At 37.7% G+C, this 15,151-nt stretch overlaps 2 protein-coding genes across 2 annotated transcripts; both read left to right on the forward strand.

Moving 5' to 3' along the window:
- The first annotated feature begins 824 nt into the window (after positions 1-824).
- LOC125211606 (cytochrome P450 71AU50-like) lies at positions 825-2,616 on the forward strand. The gene is made up of 2 exons (XM_048111476.1): positions 825-1,802; positions 1,909-2,616. The coding sequence occupies exons 1-2, from the start codon at positions 930-932 to the stop codon at positions 2,518-2,520; spliced, it is 1,485 nt and encodes a 494-aa protein (XP_047967433.1). The 5' UTR covers positions 825-929; the 3' UTR covers positions 2,521-2,616.
- A 1,346-nt stretch (positions 2,617-3,962) lies between these two features.
- Positions 3,963-9,364, forward strand: LOC125210633 (protein ACTIVITY OF BC1 COMPLEX KINASE 8, chloroplastic). Its single transcript, XM_048110176.1, has 20 exons — positions 3,963-4,545; positions 5,206-5,341; positions 5,468-5,634; positions 5,770-5,890; positions 5,992-6,092; positions 6,201-6,299; positions 6,383-6,493; positions 6,572-6,651; positions 6,760-6,829; positions 7,034-7,107; positions 7,181-7,339; positions 7,438-7,562; positions 7,757-7,837; positions 7,915-7,975; positions 8,049-8,103; positions 8,181-8,279; positions 8,364-8,453; positions 8,559-8,618; positions 8,718-8,843; positions 8,968-9,364. Exons 1-19 carry the CDS (start codon positions 4,093-4,095, stop codon positions 8,832-8,834), a joined length of 2,259 nt encoding a protein of 752 aa, XP_047966133.1. The 5' UTR covers positions 3,963-4,092; the 3' UTR covers positions 8,835-8,843; positions 8,968-9,364.
- Positions 9,365-15,151: the final 5,787 nt, after the last annotated feature.

Below are 15,151 nucleotides of genomic sequence, written 5' to 3' on the forward strand. Positions count from 1 at the left end.
GCGTCCCTCACCTCTGCCGCCGTATCATACTGTTATGTGGGCCTCCACTTCCTCTCAAAACTCAACCACGACAGCTCCTCCACGGCCTCTTAGAATAGGTAAACAACAAATTGCCCTTGATCTCCTTCTATTTTAGTTTACCAGATATACTGTAAACCTTTGTCGATTCAAATGTTCATACTTCCTTCGCTCCCTCATATTTGATTTATTTTTTCATTTTAGAAAGTTCCCTCATAGTTTAATCATTTCCATATATAGTAATTTTTTTCTCTTTTCATATTTTACCTTTTCTTATTTTATTTTTTTATCTTATTCTCTTTATCCTTTTTCCTTTCTTATTTTTTTGTCTATTTATTTAAAACATTCAATATTCATTTCTTAAATTCCATACCAAAAATTTTCACCTCAAGTATGAGGCAATGGAGAGAGTAATTTTCAGAGACTGAGAAATTATATCTGAAATGGAGAAATTTGGTAGTTTATCGAAGTAGCAAACTTCCAATATGAGAGATCAAAATCATATGGAAGTTTGAGTCTTTGAGAAATAAAAAAGAGAGAAAGCGAGAGAGATTAAAAATATAAATAGAATAAAATACTCTTCTTAGAGATATTGTCGGACAAAAAGTTTCCAAAAACTTAAAAAAATGTTCAAGGGTTTATTGTTATTAAATCAATATCATACAATAAATAAAAAAATGTAAAAAAAAAAATGTTCATTCGATCTTAAAATAAAAAAACTATTGAAGATGGAAGCGGTTTGATAGCGCGGCTCTACAATAATTGATAAATCAATATCAATTCCATACCAATCAATGGCATTTATTCAATGTCTTTTTATTCAAATCATACAGCAAAAATCAATACTTATATCTCTCTCTTACCTTCAACTCACTGAACAAAACACCCACACATATTTACAGTAAAAATCTATGGCCTGGTATTGGTTAGCTCTCTCTTTCGTCATACTATTCCTCTCCTTCCTCCAACATCTGCTGAGGAAGACAGATCTGCCGCCTGGACCGATCGCGCTGCCTCTGATAGGCCATCTCCACCTGCTGGGGAAGAATCTCTCCCGCGATCTCCACCGCCTCGCCGCCAAACACGGCCCGATCATCTTCCTCCGCCTCGGCACCATCCCCGCCGTCGTCGTCTCGTCCGCCGCCGGCGCCGAGCTCGTCCTCAAGACGCACGATCTCGCCTTCGCCGGCAGGACTCACCACCAGGCCGCCCGCTACATCGGATACGACCAGAGGAATATCCTCTTCGCCCCCTACGGCGCCTACTGGCGCAACATGCGCCGATTGTGCACCGTGGAATTGCTCAGCAGCGCCAAAATCAACGAGTTCCGGCCGATCAGGAGGGCGGGGATGGGGGAGATGGTTGGATCGCTGCGGCGGGATGCGGAGAGAGGGGAAATTGTGGACCTCACCGCCAGGGTTTCCGGTGTTTTGGGGGATATGAACTGTTTGATGGTGTTTGGGCGGAAGTATGTGGATAGGGATTTGGATGAGAAATTAGGGTTTAAAGCTGTGATTGATGAGACGCTGCAGGTGGCTGCGATCCCCAATTTGGGGGATTTTTTCCCCTTCATAGCGGCGCTTGATGTGCAGGGATTAGATCGTCGGATGAAAAAATTGAGCAGTATTTTCGATGCATTTCTGGATAAAATTATCGATGATCATCTTCAGCGAAAGCTGGAGAAGACGCACAATCACGACTTCGTCGACACGATGCTAGCCGTTATGGACTCCGGAGAAGCCGGATTCGAATTCGATCGCCGCCATGTCAAAGCTGTTCTGTTGGTATTTGTTTTGCTCTCAACCTGTTTGTGATAATGTCTATATGAATGCTTTCAACTTGGATTCATCATTTTGATCTTAATTTGATGAGATAATCTTTGTTGCTTAGGATATTCTTATAGGAGGAATGGATACGACCTTATCGACGGTGGAGTGGGCGATCTCAGAGCTGATTCGTCACCCCAAAGTGACGAAGAAGCTTCAAAACGAATTGGAGAGGATTGTGAGCTTGGACCAAATGGTAGACGAATCCCATCTAGACAAACTCGAATACTTGGATTTGGTTATCAAGGAAACCCTGAGGCTCCACCCACCTGGCCGACTACTCGTCCACGAATCCATGGAAAATTGCACGGTCAACGGGTTTCACATACCCAAAGGAACGTGGACCTTTGTGAACATCTGGACTATTGGAAGAGACCCTAACTTCTGGCACGAACCTGATGAATTCGTGCCTGAGAGGTTTGTTGGGGAAAATGTTGACCTCCTCGGGCAGCATTTTCAGCTCATACCCTTCGGGTCGGGTAGAAGAAGCTGTCCGGGACAGCAGCTAGGGCTCACGTTGGTCAAACTGGTCGTGGCACAATTGGTGCATTGCTTCGATTGGGAGCTCCCCGATGGTGTCGAGCCTCGGGATTTGGACATGACAGAACACTTTGGAATAGTGACTAGTAGAGATAAGCACCTCATGGCTATTCCATCATATAGATTGTATAAATGAATTTGTATCAATAGAAGTTAATTGTATAAATGAATTTAATTTTGATTTTTGTACAGTTTGTTGTATTAATAAATGAGGAAATGGTTGATTACTGTATTTGAGTCCTATCTAAAATCTGAGTTTATTTTTTACAACAATTAAAGCATAAATTCTATATGCATTTTCATACATTTATTTTCTTTCGCGAATCAAGAGTTTTTTGGATTATATATTTATTTTGTTTACTCTTTCTTGAGCGTAATAATGAGGAGTAAATCCACAATAATCTAGAGGGGATCCTGCTGTTAGACCACACCAGATAATCAAATAAAAAAATAGTACGTATAAAATAAATTGAATATTTACGTATTATTTTAATCCTGCTGTATGGGCTGTTGTGCTATTTAACACATCCCAGCCCCAATAATCTAGGGTTTATGCAAATTCTTGAATTTGTTAACGGCTGAAATTTATTTCCAAATTGTAATTTTTTATTTACAAAAAATTTAATTTTATCAAATAGATTCAAAACATTAAAAAAATAGATTGGAGCTTTAAAAAATTGCATGAGACTCCATAAATTATCATAAATTTAACTTTGACAAATAAAAAAGTTCATGTGTTACTACTTCTTATAGCATCTTCAACCATTTAAATTAAACGCAAATTCATTATAGGGTAAATGTCACATCAAAAGGGTATGATTTCATTCCAACCATTTAAAGTAAATTCAAGTTTAAAAGAATATTTACTATATTATGCTTTTTTACTCATAAAATTTTGAAAAAGAAATTGGTTTTGATTTAGGGTAAACCTAAATATAGGCATTTCTTTACTCAAAAACCAAAAATAGGATTGGTTTTGACTTTGAGTACTACTCCCTCCGTCTCATTGAAGATAACCCACTTTTCTTTTTGGTTTGTCTCAACCAAAATTACTCATTACTAAAAATAGAAACACCTTTCTATCTATTTTATTATCTCTTTTACTCTACTCTCTCTACTTCACACACAAAATAAAGTTGCATAAATTCTCGTGCCATTCAAGGAAGGAGTCATAAATTCCCGTGCCATCCAAGGAAGATGTCATCTTCCTTGGAACGGAGGGAGTATTAAAATTTAAAACTAATTATGAAATCATATGAGAAGGTATGATTTTGAAAAATACAGTACTAAAATATGAAAAATGAGTAAGCTAAACAAGTTGAATTTACATCGCATTATTTGACAAAATTGAATTGTCTATGGTCATAAACAACTGGAATTTACAATTTGCACAATTGCACAATAGAAACGAAAAACAACTAACACTTGTGGCTATGGAGCCATCACTAAACGGACAACAAAGAGAACTGCGTCAGCCAATCAGATTTCGAGGAAATCTTTCTCTTTCCAGGTCACGCACTTTTCTCAGCCTCTCATCTTATTAACTCCATAATCAATTCAAAAGATAAAAATAAGCAAAGCCCACTTCAGTTCTTGATTCTCTGCAAAAATCTCTTACTCCCACCCTCTCAATTTCCTACCCAAGATCATTTTTTTTTGGAGAATGTGCTTCTGGGTTTGCTGAGAATCAAGAAATCAGTTTTTTAAAATGGCAACTTTTTCAATTTTCAGTTCTACTTTACCTGAGCTCATATTTCTCTCTCCTCACAACTCAACAAAAAGACTCAAGCTTTTGCTCTCTAGAGCCGGGCCCAGAAGCAATGCAAAGATTCTTGGAAGAATCAGAGCTATTCAGAGAGAAGACTCTGTTGTTGAAGAGAGGGACAGAGAATTGGCGGCAAAATTGAACGGTAGTGTTAATGGGAATTACAGTAGCAGAAATGGCTCAGTTGGCAGCTATGGAAATGGGAGTGTGATATCTGAGAGTGAGAATGGGAGTTTAGCTGGATATGTGAATGGGAATGGAAATGGGAGTGTTGGGAGTGGAAATGCAGTGTTGGAAGCTGTGGAAATGGAGGAGGTGGTTAGTGAGAAGAAGAGTGTGGAGGAGATTGGGCAAGAGGAGGCCTGGTTTAAGCAAGGCGGGGGCGATCAAGTTGAGGTAGATTTTGTTGTGTTTGTATTGTACTATGCTCTGATATGTGGTAAATTTTGATTATACCAAAATTGGAGCCAATTTGAGTTGGTAATGTTGCAAATCTTGTGATTGAAAGGTATTAATTTGATTAGTTTGCTTGCTGCAAGTTTAATCTTAGTCGAATTCGGGCTTGTTTCTTTCGTGTGTTTCAGAAAACTTTAATGGCATTGACTTGAATTTTACGTTTTTTTTCTTTATAATGCAAACATAATAATGCTTATATGGAGTCCTTTCTCGTGTTTTTGGAAAATTGTGTGATAGGAGTACTAGTTAAGCTGAGGTAGATGGAGTTAGTTGAGGTATTAGTTGAGGGCGATTTCCGACGGTGATTCTTGTGAAGTTCAAATGAGAGTTGTATGGAATAGAATAGATTTGATGTGTTTTGGCATGAAGAAGTTCAAGTTTTATGTGCTTTGGTCATTGGTTAATGGTAATCTTATGGTATAACAGTAAAGTGTGATTGGATAATAGTGTGTCTATTCATGAATGAAAATAACTATGGTTTAAGGGAAATCGGTTTAGTTAGCTATTCGGTTAAAACACTATTTACAATGTTGTGGATAGTATATGCATTGTCCTCAATAGGTGAATTTATATGTTCAAGATTGTTTGTTCTTCATACAGGTGTCTGTTGCTCCTGGTGGCCGTTGGAGCCGATTTAAAACCTATTCTACGATTCAGAGGACTCTCGAGATTTGGGGATTTGTTCTCACTTTTATCTTCAGGGTTTGGTTAAACAATCAGAAGTTTTCATATAAAGGTTAGCCACTCTATTTGACCACACTATTAAACGAAAATACTTCAAGTCGCAGTTTCCGTTTTCGAGTTTTGTTTTTTCTTCACCTATTTCATTTGTTGATTTATCTTGCAAAATGCATTCACGCAGGTGGAATGACGGAGCAAAAAAGGGTCCAGAGACGAAAGGTTCTTGCAAAGTGGCTGAAAGAAAATATTTTGAGACTTGGTCCTACCTTCATCAAGATCGGCCAACAATTCTCCACGAGAGTAGACATTCTCGCCCAAGAATACGTTGATCAACTATCTGAGCTTCAAGTACGTTCTTTTATGTGCTGTCCTAAAATTTGCCATCTTGAGCTCTTCGCGTTTTCTTACTTTCTACAAATACGGTTCGTTTGCAATCATTTTATAATTCACAAAAAGTAAAAACTAAGATTCCAAGTGTTGCAGGACCAAGTTCCTCCTTTTCCTTCAGAAACAGCAGTAGCAATAGTCGAGGAAGAACTTGGGGCTCCTGTCAATGATATATTCGAAAGATTTGACCATGAGCCAATTGCTGCTGCAAGTCTTGGTATACTTGATTCACCTGGAATCTCTAGATTGAATATTATTTTCATTAGCCTAAAGTATACGCATATGTATGATTGATCGGGTTGCCTTGCTTATGAGCAGGACAAGTCCATCGTGCTCGACTCAAGGGAGAAGAGCTTGTCGTGAAAGTACAAAGACCTGGACTTAAAGATTTGTTCGATATTGACCTAAAAAATCTGAGGGTAGCTAAAACATTCTATTGAGTTTTGTTATCTTCTATCTTTTTTTCAATAAAAATTGATAATGGTCACTTTTTCTTATATGATATTTTCTCGTTTTGAAATCTCAAGGTTATAGCCGAATATCTTCAGAAGATCGATCCAAAGTCTGATGGTGCAAAAAGGGATTGGGTCTCTATCTATGATGAATGTGCAAATGTGTTATATCAGGTCAATGGTTGCTTCTTTGAGATCATAACTCATATTTGTATGAGAATTGTTGGTTTGATTGAACATTTCCTTAAAAATTGCAGGAGATTGATTACACGAAAGAAGCTTCTAATGCTGAACAGTTTGCAACAAACTTCAAAGATATGGACTATGTCAAAGTCCCTAGTATTTATTGGGAATACACTACTCCACAGGTATTGTGACCTTCTGAAATTGTTGAAGTTTAGTCATCTACAAATGTACTAGATTTCTAATGTCGGAATGTCCGGCAGGTTCTGACAATGGAGTACGTGCCGGGAATCAAAATAAACCGGACACAAGCCCTGGACCAGTTAGGGGTGGACCGAAAGAGGTTTGTTCAAGTTTATTCTGTCCAAATAGCTCTTCAACTTCGGAAATAGTAGTCATATTTTCAAAAATTTGTATGATTTCGGATTGTTATGTTTTTTATGATGTGTAGGTTGGGCAGATACGCAGTTGAATCTTACTTGGAGCAGATATTATCCCATGGCTTTTTCCACGCTGATCCTGTAAGTGGTTCTCGTAGGCTTGACTGTACACGTATCGAATTAAGTTAAATACTTGTAACTAAGAATCAGTCTTTCCACTGATATGATGTGTGGAGATTTGGTTGTAACGACCCTTCCTAATCCTGTCATTTGTTGTGAGATAATGAATCCGTTGTGTAATGTCGAAACTATCTCATTTTAGACTAACAATACGAGTCCATGCAGCATCCTGGAAACATTGCTGTGGATGATTTCAATGGTGGAAGATTGATCTTCTATGATTTTGGAATGATGGGGAGGTACATTTCCCTTGCTTCATGTGGTTGATTTTACTGTTTTTTGTGTAGTAATTATTGTGTTACGTCTTTGTAGCATAAGCCGAAATATCAGAGAAGGCTTACTTGAAGTCTTTTATGGAGTTTATGAGAAAGATCCCGAAAAGGTTCTTCAAGCGATGGTACAAATGGGAGTTCTAGTCCCAACGGGAGATATGACAGCTGTGAGACGGACGGCTCAGTTCTTCCTCAACAGGTTTAAAAGCACGAACCTTTTGCAAGTTCTGTGCAAAAGAGAGAAAAAAATGAAGATTTTGTGATGTATGACTTAAGCTGAGAAGTGAAATTGTGCAGCTTTGAAGAACGCCTCGTAGCACAAAGAAAGGAAAGAGAATTGGCGAAACAGGAGCTTGGATTCAAGAAGCCACTGAGCAAAGAGGAAGCCAGCGAGAAGAAAAAGCAGCGCCTTGCTGCAATCGGTAATTTGGCATACCTATCGACCTCTGATGCCATGTTGCTTCTAAAACATTGTTTTCATTCTTGTTTTTGGGTGTGTCGGTGCAATACTTAGCTTTCGTTCCCTGCTAATTTCTGTCTGAAACATCGATCTTTTGTGTACACTTGGATTGTTAGGAAACCTCTCAAAACACAATGCATTTTTCTTTGTACGCAGGTGAAGATTTGTTAGCCATTGCTGCAGACCAGCCTTTCCGATTTCCTGCCACTTTCACCTTTGTCGTTAGAGCCTTTTCAGGTACGTTGCTTTGTCCCAAAATGTTTAACTGACTATAGCAGCTAGCCATTGTGCTTACTGAAATGTACATGCACCAGTACTGGATGGCATTGGCAAGGGACTCGACCCTCGATTTGACATCACTGAGATTGCCAAACCGTGAGTTCGATTCTTGAAATCTCCGTGAGTCTCAATAATCAAGAAACTAATGTGTGTAACTCGCACGTTGCAGCTATGCTCTAGAATTACTGAAGTTTCGCGAAGCTGGTGTGGAAGTTGTAGTTAAGGCAAGTGTTTGGAACACGGTTTGTTTCATTTGGTTCGAAGCAATGCATAATTTATAACTTGCACTGTGATTTTTCAGGACTTCCGGAAGAGATGGGATAGACAGTCCAGTGCAGTCTTCAATTTGTTTAGGCAGGCTGATAGAGTCGAGAAGCTCGCTGAAATAATCCAACGGCTGGTGAGCTACACGCACCATATCATGAAAATTGAATCGAGTTGCTAAGAAAACAGCTTCCATGCATCCGTGTTGTTGTGTCTGTAGGAGCAAGGAGACCTCAAGCTTCGAGTAAGAACCCTAGAGTCCGAGAGGGCGTTCCAACGTGTTGCCACTGTTCAAAACACGATTGGTAGTGTAAGTTCATTTTCCTCTCACATTCAACCCTTTCAAAGATCATTACTTGGAGATGTGCTCATTTTTCCTCCAACTATCGAATTCTCATTGCTCGCTTATTTGCAGGCGATTGCTGCAGGAAGCTTAGTTAACCTTGCTACGATCCTTCACCTCAACTCAATCCAGGTATGCCTCCAATAAGTTAACTTAACACGCGTCTCCTTAACTCAAAATCCCATATCTTATTCTACATTGCATAAACACTGCTCATTTCCGTGTCATAAGATGCCTGCAAACATCGCGTACATCATCTGCGCCTACTTCAGCCTTAAGGTCCTCATCGGCTTGGTGAAGGTCAAGAAATTCGACCAAAGAGAGAGGCTCATCACCGGAACTGCATAATTGAGAGCGGTTAGCACCATTTCTTTCCACATCTAAAACTTATGGCTCTTCTTGAAATTTGTAGTCACTCATCAAGGTTAGGCATTCGTTCCTCTCAGTCATCTGAACTTCCTATGACGTTGCTCTGTTGCAGATTCAGAGAGGACGTTGCTGACTCGATACAATAAAGATTGGCACAAAGTTGAGAACATTTTTCTGATGGTGTTCTTCCTTTCTGGTGCTACATTTGGTGGATTTTAATCCTCGATTCTCGACTTGAACCTGTCCTAACTCGAGCCACGTGACCAGCCTATGTGTCGGGCTTCGAAATGTGGTGCAAACCTCACTACTAACTACGCGTTCTTGAGTCTCAAGAGACCATTTGGCTCTAAATTTTTGTTCCGGTTTTGCAGTGTGTATATATTACTCCCTATTATTATTATTATTATTATTATTATTACTGTATAGTGTCTTAACCAGATTGAGGCTACAACTTGTACATTGCAAAATAGTGCTACATTTCTCTAATATTTCAGATGGTTTTCTTGTTATTTGTTTATTTGTTTCAAAATGAAGTTTGGTTAAGCGTGGAATGGGCTATGAATACTACAAATGGGATTTTAGTCTATACACCATTAACTTTTCTAAAAATTTAATATTTCCCATAAAATATAAACGTCTTACGAAAAATCACAAACTTTAGCGGAGGTTAGTTTTTCCCATGGCATTGTTAATCCTTGTTGTCTCTACTTCTCTTCACTTGGTGTACGATATGTAAACCCCTAGGTTTATAATTAAAATATTTAAGAAACAAAATAGTATATCAGCAAATCCTCAAATACGTAGAGCTAACCTAAAAGCTTCAAACTACAATTTGTTTGTCAGTCAAATTCTTAGAATTATCAAGAAAGCTAGGTAGGAAACAGCGTTGTAAGGTTTAAATTTCTGGTGTGCACACGTATTTTGCAGTAAAATTTTAAAATTGAGTCGGGCTGGAAATAACATGCTTCTCCAAAATTTGTGGTTTTTTTACCGTTTTATAGTTAATGGAGAAAATAGCATATTTTTGGGAAAGTTAATGATTTTAGAAACCAAAATTCCTAGTGCAATTGATTTACGTTGGTAGCTATATTTCTCTACAATAAAGAGATTTATCCTGGTCCTCACCATGGGAGTTGATTTAGCTCGTTGGCCCGTGTTAATCCATCGGCTTGGTAAGCCGACCCTGATTTTTTATGTATTCATACGTTAAACTCCATATAGGTGGATTTAAAAAAATACTCCCTCCAATCCTTACTAGTCCATCAAAAAAGTGCTACTACGAACTCTCTAATTTTGAAATAGTTAAACATCACATTATCCTTACAACTCATTTTATTTAGCATAGCATAACTCAAGAATTTGATAAATGGAAGACATGCTTTTTGCAAGCCCTACTACAAGCTAAGAGCAATTGAAAGAACTAGTCACTCGTGATGATCAAAGTGATAAAATCAATAAATAAAAATACCATAAGAGGACTATATTTTTTTTGAAAGGAAGTTGATGGCCATCTTTTCCGATTCTTGTTCTTAACTTCAGATAAAAATCCATATTCTCAGCCTCATGCTAATATTCTCTCTGAAGTAGAAAAAAAGTCCTTAAAACATGTATGGTGTGTATTTGTAGGTGGAAGAAAGTTGAATGGGCTTTGGACTCCAAAACATATGAAGTTGGCCCTAATTGGGTGAATCCTGGCCACATAGGTCGCGCGGAGGCTACGAGGTCGTGTGGGCGATCCCGCATGGCTGTGCATGCAGGTCGCTCAGACATTACGTGGTCCGTGATAACGCACGACTGCACGGGTCATGTGATAGGATTTGAATCCTATCGGAGCGATTAGAGCACACAAAATTGTGAAGAAAACGATAAAGAAACCTAGTTGCGTCAACTAGCATTTCGAAACTTGGGTTTCAAGAAAAGATTTTTATTTCTTTGTTCTTGAATGATTTTTTGACTCTCTAATGGACTCTTTATTTATAGAGTTCGGACCCTGCTTGATTCGACTCTACGATTCGGGAAAGAATCAAGAAGGAAACCCGAAAAGATTTATATAAATCCTATGCTAAAATACGGTAGAAATCTTGCTTGAGGAGCAAGGTTTGTGTTCCTGATAAGGGTAATTTCATGCATCGGCTATGGGGTTAAATTCTATAATTTCCCGGGTCTGACAAGGTTTTGTAAGCCAGATGTGTAGAGAAAAGGCCAGATCCAGGAAGAAGATGAAATCGTCTGGAGAAGGAACCTGGCAGAGGAAGCGAGCAAAAAAGGGAACAAATTCACTAGACGGAGGAGAATTCTGGACAAGGGCAGAATGGGAAGCACAAGGAAGAGTCTAGAAGCTCCATCCCTTATAAATAAGAGCACGCGACCTACATGGAGAATCATCATCCTTTAGCTCTTAGCTTAGCTTTCTCACTCTCTACACACACACACACTTGGGGAAATCAATTTGGGGGTTTACGGTTCAAGGTTCATCGGTAGTTGTGTAACACCGTCTCCACGGGAGGCGAAGATACAATCTATTTCCTGCTTTTAGTTTACATTTCTGAATTTCCCGAGTCTTCGCTGTTCGAAGCTCGGTCATATTTTGTTAAACTTTCGTTGGATATTGCACTCTTTTGCTAGGGAATTTACTGCTATGATTTTGTTTCATGTTATCGCTGCATTTTCCGTTTACTTTTGATGCTTTTTGGTGATCGATCTAAGTTTGGAGTTGAATTGTATGGAGATTGTAGTTGATCGGTTGAATCTGGTTAAATCTGTGTGATCGGAAATGGAATTTGATTTGGTATGTTGTGGATGGCTTGGATCCGGAGTGGATGAAGCATCCAGTGTTTGGATCTGTTCACATCTGCATGGTTTTGATGTTTAATTTATGTTTTCTCGTTTACCTCGTCTAGTAATAGTAGATCTGCTTTAGTTTCAGTAGTTGATCGCATTAATCGGTTTAATTTAGTTTGCTCTGTTTCGCTCTGTGTTTTTGCTTTGTGGTTCCTCTGCATTTCATGATCAAAGTTTTTGAGAAGATGAAGTCGTTGTTAATTAAGCCTTTAGTTAGTTAATCTACAGCTTTTCATTCGTACCCTACTATTTTGGGAAATGGTCCCCACGCTTTGTTTTTCCTCTGTCTAGGCATTTTAGGAAGTCGTTTACCGGGTCTAGTAGTTGTTTCCGCTCTGGGAGAATTTGAGTACGTTTGTTTTTCATCATGCATGTCCCGTCATTCCTGCCTAGATCTAGCTGTTAGGATAGAGCATTTTGTTTCCCCAGTCTAGTAGTTAAATCTCAACTCCAAAAATGCGTGGCAGTAGCCAAAAACAGTTTCCAAGTCTCTTTACATGTTTACTTACGCATCCATCTCTGTGGGATTCGATCCCTACTTTCCTGTACTAATCCTTTTTAGCATAGCGGGTTGAGGGTTATGAAAAGCAGGAAGTGATTGTGTGCCCAACGACAGGTGATTTCGAGGGTTTTGAATATATTGACATACTCGCACAGGAATTTCCTAGCTCTTCAGTTCCAAAAATACTATAGCTAGACAAGCAAATAAATAATAAGCTAACAATTAAAGATGTCGGGCCACGGCTTAGTTGGTCGTTTGGGCTTGGGGCTCGAGGTCCCTATCATCATGCCTCTAGATAAGTTAGTGCACAATTCGCATGGCAGCTGAGGAGGGTAGTGTGTGCGCCAGTTGTCGATACGTGCATGGGTAGCACAACTAGAAGTCTTCGCGCGGCGGCTACAAGGATTGTGCGGGGGATGGTCGTTGCACGCATCGCACAATTAGGAGTCTGTGCATGAGTCACGCAATTGCTACGCAGAATTTGACAACTTCTCGCAATTGTTGTAAAACGACTATAACTTTTTCTGTGAAAGTCCGATTGAGATGTGAGAGATACCTACATTAAGCTTTTTCGAAGATGAAGACATTATCCTTTTAAGACTCATTGAAATCGTCATTTCCCTCTTAAACTACGAACTCTCTTTGTTGTCCCTTATGTCGTGAGCGACTATCTAAGGAAACATGGTTACACCATAATATATTTACTACTCCGTATGTCTCACTACAAGTGATTATTATTTATTTTTCATTGTTCGAATGCAAGTGATTGATTTCTAATTCGTGCAAAAAAATAGTATTATATTTAGGTTTCGTTCGGTTGCTATGACTTATTATATATGATCATGTATCTAGGATTAAGTTGTAAGATTATTTTAGTGGGAGAGGGTGGGTATAACTATTCACGAACCAAACATAATACTCCACCCGGTTCCACAAGAATATACACTTTTAGTTGGACACGGGTTTTAATGCACAATTGGTAAAGTATGAGAGAAATATAAAGAAAAAGTAACTAAAATATTATTAGTGGAGAATAGATCTCAACTCTCGCCTCATTAGAGAGGAAAGAATTTCCAAATTTAGAAAGTGCATATTCGTGTGGTTCGGACTATAAAGGAAAGAATGCATATTCTTATAGGACGGAGGGAGTATATACTTGATCATGAGATATAATCTTGTGGGATAGAGGGAGTACATACTTAATCATGAGATATAATCTTAGCAAACCGGACATGCACTTAGTCTCTTATTATTTTTTTATTTTTCTAATTTATTCTCTCTTTATTTTAGTTTTTATTTATCTTTGTACTCTAATTACTCTCTCCATTTAAATTAATAAATAGTAGAGTATTGCATTAAATCTGGTATCTAATTAATTACGTGTAGTTTAGCGGCAAAAGTAGGGGTGAACATTCGGGTTTCGGTTTGGTTTTTTTGCCAAAATCGAACCAAACCTGAAAAACCGAATTTAGTTCAAAATCCAAAGCGAACCGAACCCGAAAATTCAAAATCGAAAAACCGAAAACTGAACTTCAAGAACCGAACAAAACCGAAAAAACCAAAATAAAAAGTACTCCCTCCGTCCCACTTAAAATGCAACATTTGGGAATCGGCACGGGATTTTATGTAGTGTTGTTTTGTGAGTTAAAGAAGAGAGAGTAAAGTAAGAGAGATGAAAAAGTAGAGATAGAGTTGTTTCCATTTTAGGAAACGTTTCATTTTTAATGGGACAGCCAAAAAAGGAAAACGTTTCATTTTTAATGGGACAGAGGGAGTATATATTAATATTATATATATATATATATATATATGTAATATAAAATTAATAGAATATATATAATATATACTCCCTCCGTCCACGAAAATTCATCCCGGTTTGAACGGGCACGGGTTTTAAGAAATGTAATGGAAAGTAAGTTGAAAAAGTTATTGGATTGTGGGTCCTACTTTTATATATTAGTTTTATAATAAAATGTGAGTAGGAATGAGTTAGTGGAATATGGGGTCCACTACCAAAAATGGTAAAAGTAAAGTGTGTAAAACTATGTGAGACGGCCCAAAATGGAAAATTGGGTAAAATTATATGGGACGGAGGGAGTAACATAGAAAAGATCAATTATGATTTGGCACGTGAGAAAGAACGTGAACCCAAAAGTTGATTTCCACTTTGGGATTAATTTAGATATAATTGCCATCACATGAGTGTATTAGAGTAAATAGCTTTGAGATGGGATAAATTTTGGGAGACGGACGGAAATGGAAAAATGGGACAAATTTTCGTGGACGGAGGGAGTAATACATGTTATATAGTAAAATATATTAAAAGAATATATTATATATATATATGATATAATATATTAAATGAATAGGATAAATATATGTAATATTATATTTAAAAATATAATTCGATTTTTTGATTTTTTTTTTCGCCTGAACCGAAGCGAGCCAAAAAATTGAAATTTTGGTATTTTAAAACCTAACCGAACTGGAAAATTGAAAAAACCGAACCAAATTTCAAAATTTCAGTTTAGTTCGGTTCGGATATTCGGTTTTTTATTTTTTTTTCTCACCCCTAGGCAAAATATATCAATTGTTTATGATGGGAGGCATGAAGTATTATTTACACTAATATTACACTCGTGCACCGCACGAAGATTTTAAAATTGCTTATATTATGCACAAAGATTTTACATAAGAAATATCTTATTTTATTTTATCCTACCTTGTGGCATGAGTATAATGTCAAGTAATTCATATCGATAATAATATATAAAGAGAGTTTTGGAACTATTTTCAAAAATGCCATCGAGCTATGTTTTGGTGGAAACATCATAAATTCTTAAAAGAGGTTGGTTTTATATTTGAAGCATATTTTAAAAATTTATGTCAAAGTCAAAATATAGATTTATCAAAAGTAGAATTAGACATAAATTTATTAAAAATAGAGTCAGAT

Source organism: Salvia hispanica, chromosome 3 (genome assembly GCF_023119035.1).
Source record: "Salvia hispanica cultivar TCC Black 2014 chromosome 3, UniMelb_Shisp_WGS_1.0, whole genome shotgun sequence".
Taxonomy (NCBI): Eukaryota; Viridiplantae; Streptophyta; class Magnoliopsida; order Lamiales; family Lamiaceae; genus Salvia; species Salvia hispanica.